Source organism: Microtus ochrogaster, chromosome 15, assembly GCF_000317375.1.
Source record: "Microtus ochrogaster isolate Prairie Vole_2 chromosome 15, MicOch1.0, whole genome shotgun sequence".
Classification (NCBI taxonomy): domain Eukaryota; kingdom Metazoa; phylum Chordata; class Mammalia; order Rodentia; family Cricetidae; genus Microtus; species Microtus ochrogaster.
Genome location: NC_022017.1, coordinates 27,247,228 through 27,253,549, shown reverse-complemented (window position 1 = coordinate 27,253,549; position 6,322 = coordinate 27,247,228). Strand labels below are relative to the sequence as shown.

The following is a 6,322-nucleotide window of genomic DNA, read 5'->3' as shown; positions in this document are numbered from 1 at the left end:
TCCATCCACCCACCCACCCACCTATTCACCTGTCTGTCCATCCATCCTCTCACCCTTCCTCCTAATTACCCAGCCACTCACCTGCTGAGAGACAAGGTGGCATGATGGCTCAGGAAGTACCTCCATGCTGTCACACAGGTGCCAAGTGTCTGTTGCCCTCCATGGTTTTTGGTCACCCTGTTGCTGACTTCTCTTATGCTTAGGCAAGCCAAACCATTTTGCTCAGATATCAAAATGAACGAAAATGCTCCGAGTCTGTAGAGGTCACAGGCAGCTGGTGAACTGCCAGTTCCAGCTGACCACCCAGACAGGACTCATGGCTAAATCTCCATCTCAGGGACAGGGCGCTGCCTCTGACACCCATCTTGTTGAAGGGAATGGGTTTTTGAACCCGTCACGCTGGGAAGGTAAGCTCCGGCCTGCTGCCTGGCCTCGGGTGCAGGAAGTGACTCTTGGTGCACTATTATAATCACTGAAGACTTTGTTCCTCAGCTCTCCTTGTCTGCTGGAGGGAGCCCCTGGGGGGAGCTGACAGCTTCCTGCACACCCAGCCCCCAGGGAGTCACTGCTGTAGAAGCAAATGGAATTGTGCAGTTGGTGTAATTTGATGATTTGCTTAAGTGGCATCCCCAGTTAGAGACATGACAGAAATCCATTAGTGTGGCTCCACCCCCACCTTCACCGGCTATGGAAGTAGGATGGATGGGTGCTGAGAAACAGAAGCCAGGATGAATCAGGAACAGTGGCAGCCAGTGGTGGCCACCCTGTCCGTCCTGCTGGGTTCTCTTGTCACCTGTGCTTGGGCAAGGGCTGATGAGGTTCCCAGGCTGATTCTGGTGGCCTTGAAGGACTCTGAGCCAGTGACCCAGAGGTACCGAGCTGGTCAACACCTGTAGTATTGTCCCCACTCTGAGATGTGGGGCCCCCCAGTAGGCCTCAGCTCTGAGGCCCTCAGATACGGAATACACCTGATGACCTCTACCTCAGATGACTCTGTGGGCAATCAAGGTCTCCATGACACCAGGACAACTGCCCATGTGGGCTCCGGACACGGGTGGTCTGTACTGCTCCTCCCTGCTGCTCTGCCCCCTTGGTCTCCAGCTCTGGCAGCTACCTGCCCCACTCAGCTAGTGCTGCTGGTGGCTTTATTCACCAGGCTTATGCTAAGAACAGAGATGGGCGGAGCTAACACCTTCACTCCCCTGATTCTGGGGCTTTCCAGCAAGGGCTAAACTGTGGCTAACCTCAGGATGGGGTTCGGAGGCCCCCATCTTCCCGCATCTTCACTGGGAGCTCCCAGGCCAGGGCACAGTGATTGCAAGGCTCCAAATGCCTCTGACAGCAGATGGCACCTCAGAATGGGTGAAGTGGACTCTGTGAGATGACAGGACTGGTGGGGTCTGGAAAAAATGGGTATTTTCATCTGATCTAAGGGGTACATAGTCAGCATGTCATGACTGAGCTAGGATCACCACACATTAATAACAATAAAGTAATAATAATAACGAGATCAGATAAGTGAAGTTTTATTGGGAATCTCTCAAATTTTTATTTCTGGAAGCAAATCCAATTAAAAACAAAGTTGTTACCAAGCTAAATATATCTGGAGAGGGGATGGGGCTTGCAGCTTCTATTGGACAAATTCTGGCTCAGAGGAGTTGATTTCTTTTTCCTTTTGAATAACAAAAGTTTTTAATCCATTTCCATTCAATGTGTTCTGTGGAGCCAGAGTTCTTACAGGGGAGGTGTTCCTGTTTCCATCTCACGTGTGAGGAAACCGGAGCACGGTTTGGTGTGAAGCCACACGGGGTTAATAGTGGAACTGAGCCAGGGACTCGAACCTGTCCCATCATTATGGCTTCCCGGAGCTGATCAGCAGGCTTGGGGGGGATTGAGCCAGTGTGCAGACTGGGGATGTGTGCACCTCTGGGGTCCCCTGTGACCACACTGCCTTGGCCAGGTGGAGAATGAGTGGTTGCTCACAGTTTTGCCTTGACTGTCAGACAAGCGGCTGGGCAGGTTTTGTAAGTCTCAGGGGGGTAGGCTTGGGGAAGTGTGTCACCGGCTTCTAGATTGTTCTGTTTGGGTACAGTCAGAATGCATTATGTCAGGGATAGCTGGGGAGTTCGGGCTGGGCTAGGTTACAGGAAAGAACTTCAGGGCAAGTGAGTGAGGAGCAGAATCAGGGTTTATTAGGTTTAAAATTGTGTCTGTGGGCATATGAGCGCACCAGCGACGGAGGCCAGCAGAGGGCGTCAGATCCGCTGGGACTGAAGACATAGGCAGCTGTGAGCCTTCCCGTGTGGGTGCTGGGGACAGTACTGAGATTCTCTGGAAGGGCAGAAGCTTTTTTAACTGCTATGCCATCTCTCCTCCATCTCTCCAGCCCCAGAAGAAATTTTGACAGTTTTAAGTTTTGGTATTAGAGGTGGGGTGTAACTTGGGCAAAAGATAGTGTGTACTACTGTACCCCAGGTGTGGGTATGTGCCGGGTGGGGGAAGAGAGGGAGAGGGAGGAGGAAGAGAGAAAGGGGGAGTTGACTTTAACTGTCCTTCCGGTAGTCATGGATGTGTTTTAGTGGCTTCTAACTTACATCTCCAAAGGTTTTGAAGGGTCTCTCTGACTTCAGAGGGCGGCTTACGGAGTACAGTAGCTAGGACCATGGCTGATAAGGTAAAGGCCCTGGGTCACAGGGTTATGCAGGGAGTTGAGAGTTGGTTTCCCTGTGAACAAAGTTAATTGCCTTGTTAGCGAGACTCGCAGGAAACTGCAGGTGACACGCGGAAAGAAGTAAGGGCACATTGCAGGTGGCATGCACGGGCTCTGAGTCCAGCTCGCTGCCACACTAATGTCATTTGGAGGATCTCCGTGTGAAAGGGATACTGGCTATGTCGGCAACCTGGGTCCTCCGCTGGCGAGAAGCTTCAGGTAGACTCGGTGGGTGAGGGGCTCCTTTCCGTTCTTGTGTCCCCTGAATTTTTCACCTTTCTGTCTTTCGCGGGTTATGCAGCAGGGAGTGAATACATTCACAGTGTTTCACCTGTCATAAGGCCTCAAGCCTGACCTGTCTGTCCTGGCTGACCCCTGAGGGTGGAGTCAGGCTTCTTCCCAGAGTGCACAGCGTGGCCAAGTCTCAACACAGTTGTTGAATCTGATTCTAAATCCTGAGTGTGGGTTGCTGAGAAGACAGACAGCAGGCCAAACTTGGTTCTTCTGTGAATGTGCACATGTAGGCTGTATGTGTTTGCATTTGTGTGTGTGCGTGTGCGTGAGTGTGTGTGTGTGTGTGTGTGTGTGTGTGTGTGTGTGTACGTAGGCCAGAGGTCAGTCTCCATGTCATTCCTCTGGCACTCTCTGCCTTGATTTTTTTGGCAGGATGTATCATTGACCTGGAGCTCAGCAGGTAGGCTAGGCCAGCTAGCCAGTGAGCCCAGGGACCCACCTCTCCCCACTTCTCTAGGACTGGGATTGCAAGTATCAGACCTGGATTTAAAAACAACTCAACAACATGGGTTCCGGGGCTGGAGCAAAGCAGAGCAAACATGTCATCAGTTAAGCTATCTCCACAGCCAACGTTTTGTTTTTTATCCAAACTGGGGCTTCCAGAGCCATCACAGCTTCCTGAGTGCAGCAGCCAAGGCAGAGGTCTGAGCAGCGTGGAGCCTGGGCATGGAGCGAGGGCAGGGAGAATGGCGTTTTCTGGGCTGATGGGGTGGTGGGGGGCCTGCACGTAGGCACGGCCCTGTCACTCCAAGGCTATTATCCTCCTGGTTTTTTGTAACCTGTTCTTCTCTCTCTCTCTCTCTCTCTCTCTCTCTCTCTCTCTCTCTCTCTCTCTCTCTCTCTTTCTTTCATTCATGAGACAGGGTTTCTCTGTGTCCTGGCTGTCCTGGAACTCACTCTGTAGACCAGGCTGGCCTTGAAGTCAGAGATCATCCTGCCTCTGCTGGGATTAAAGGTGTGTGCTGCCACCACCTGGCTAGTTTTTTTGTAATTTGATCGTGTGGTTCTTAGTGTGAACTATGCGGGTGACATCACCCTGTAGCGTTCCAAAGGTTGGGCATTTCTGGACCTTGTTTTGACTGTGAATTCCATGTCGGTGCCACTGGGCACTCAGGGTTTCCTGGGTGCAGCATCTCTGAAGGTCTGAATGGGGCGCTACAGTTTCTGTTGGGAATGTGTAGGCTGAGGAGCCCAAGATGGAGAGAGCTGAGAGACTTGGTGGCAGCCTGGAAGCAGAGAGGGTGAGGCTGGCACCCTGCAGCTTAGGTGTGGGGAAGCCCCTGCTCCTATGCTCAAGGACTGATGGCCAGTAGAGCCAGGGGCAGTGATGGGGCCTCTGTCTCCTCTAATTCACAGCACAGGATGGGGGTGGGGATGTTCCCAGCTCTCTCCCTTTAATGGCTCTGTGGCTTCCAGAAGGGCCGCCAGCAGCCTACTCTGTGCGTGTCCACCCCACAGGCAGCCTGCCCTATGAGTACAAGATCGTGATTGCGGGCAACCACGAGCTGACCTTCGACCAGGAGTTCATGGCTGACCTCATCAAGCAAGACTTTTATTACTTCCCGTCCGTGTCCAAGCTGAAGCCGGAGAACTATGAGAATGTCCAGTCGCTGCTGACCAACTGCATCTACCTGCAGGACTCGGAGGTCACAGTGCGTGGCTTCAGGATCTACGGCTCCCCGTGGTGAGTGTGCCTGGCTCCCATCTTCACCACCAGTTACGGCGAGAGAGTGGATGGCGGTGACTCCAGTCTCCTAGAGGTGCTAGGGACCCAAAGCTGAGGCTCAGGGTCAATGCAAAAGGGACAGAGGATCTGGGACTTCATGTTGCCTTTCTCACTCTCTGTCTGACCTCAGGCAGGCCACTGTTACCCCGGGCCTCAGTTTCCCATTTGGAATCAAGGAAGGGTAACATCACTTATATCCTCTGTTTTACACACAGGAAGGTGCCATTGTCTCCAACTCCCTGTACCATCTATTGGTGACACAGACAGGCAGGGGAGGGGCTTCCTGGCTTTCAGACATTAAACATGATCCTTTAGCACTAGGGACCTCCCCTTTCTGCCTGTCTTCTGTCCTCCCACAGAACGGTGTGTGGTCGTGGGGAAGACGATTGATCTACCTAACTGGAGAAAGGCATGTGGGATCTGCAGCTGGATTCACCACGCACGTTCCTGTGTGGAGACGGCAGCTGTTTGAAAACATGCACAGTGAAGCCTTATTCTGATGGAGACCCAGGGATAGGCTGGGACTTCTCTCAGAACTCACCGGGTTGGGTGGTGCTCAGAGTGACCATGGGTCCGGACTGTCTTTGTGATGGTCAGTGTGTCTGTGACGTGGTATTCACTGTAAGGGTACAGCTGCTGACTACAATGGCTATGATGACGAAGATGGTTGTGATGGCGATGATGGCGAAGGTGGTTGTGATGGTGATTACAGCAGTAGTCATAGTTATGGTGCTGGGCATGGTGATGTCGTGATGATGGTATGATGATGGTGGTGGTGAGGTTGGTAGCGACGAGGATGGTGGTGGTGATGATCAGGTGATGAACAAGATGGTGGTGATGCTGGCTGTGGCATCATGGTCCATGGACTGAAGCCTTTACAATGCTCTTGTGGGGCTGGCTTGTTGGATCTTTCTACAAGTAGACAGATCTGTTGGCCCTTGAGTGACCATGGGGTGTGAAGTGCTGGCCAGGTGAGGGGAAGCACTTCAGAGGAGATGGATGACCCCAGCCTTGGGAGAGGACAAGTGTTCACGTAGGCAGGGAGGCAGAGGTACTGACTGGGCATAGATATCTGCAGGGTGAAGGGCTCTAGGTGACCCATGCAGACACAGCAATCAGGGAAACCTGGGCTGTCGTCTTTGATGCCCCCTGGTGATCTGAGGCTGATGTAGGCTATGGGGCTTTCTGGATCTTAGAAAGCCCAGGAGGGGAGGCAGGTGCTAGCCTGACCCATTCTCCAGGGGGGGCCTGCTGTCTCTGCCTGGGGCTTGTGATGCTTAAGGGTTCGATGTACTCTCTGGTGTCTGTGAAGGTTCTTTGGGCACTTAAGGATGTGTGGGACTTGAAACCAAGAGCAAGGAGGTGAGAAGGTGGCTGAGGCTGCCTGGCAGGCCACAGGGGCCAGTGTGGAGCAGCCGGCTCATGCAGCAGCTCAGCAGGAGGGTATAATGGGAGGCGCGAACAAAGGCTTGGGTCCTGAGGCTGCCACAGTCTGGACAGGGCAAAGGTGGAATGGGGCCAGTGAGAGGCGGAGGCTCTGTGTATGAGGTCAAGAATCAGGACTGGCTCTTTGCTCTGTGGTTTACAACCTC

The 6,322-nt window shown here is 53.0% G+C and overlaps 1 protein-coding gene across 3 annotated transcripts in view; it reads left to right on the top strand.

The window, feature by feature from the left end:
* Positions 1-6,322, top strand: part of Mpped1 (metallophosphoesterase domain containing 1) — a 77,930-nt gene that overhangs the window by 50,829 nt on the left and 20,779 nt on the right. For all 3 annotated transcript variants that reach the window (XM_026782787.1, XM_013348894.2, XM_026782788.1), the window contains exon 4: positions 4,463-4,688. In XM_026782787.1, coding sequence (XP_026638588.1) covers positions 4,463-4,688 — 226 coding nt within the window. The remainder of the gene's footprint in view (positions 1-4,462; positions 4,689-6,322) is intronic.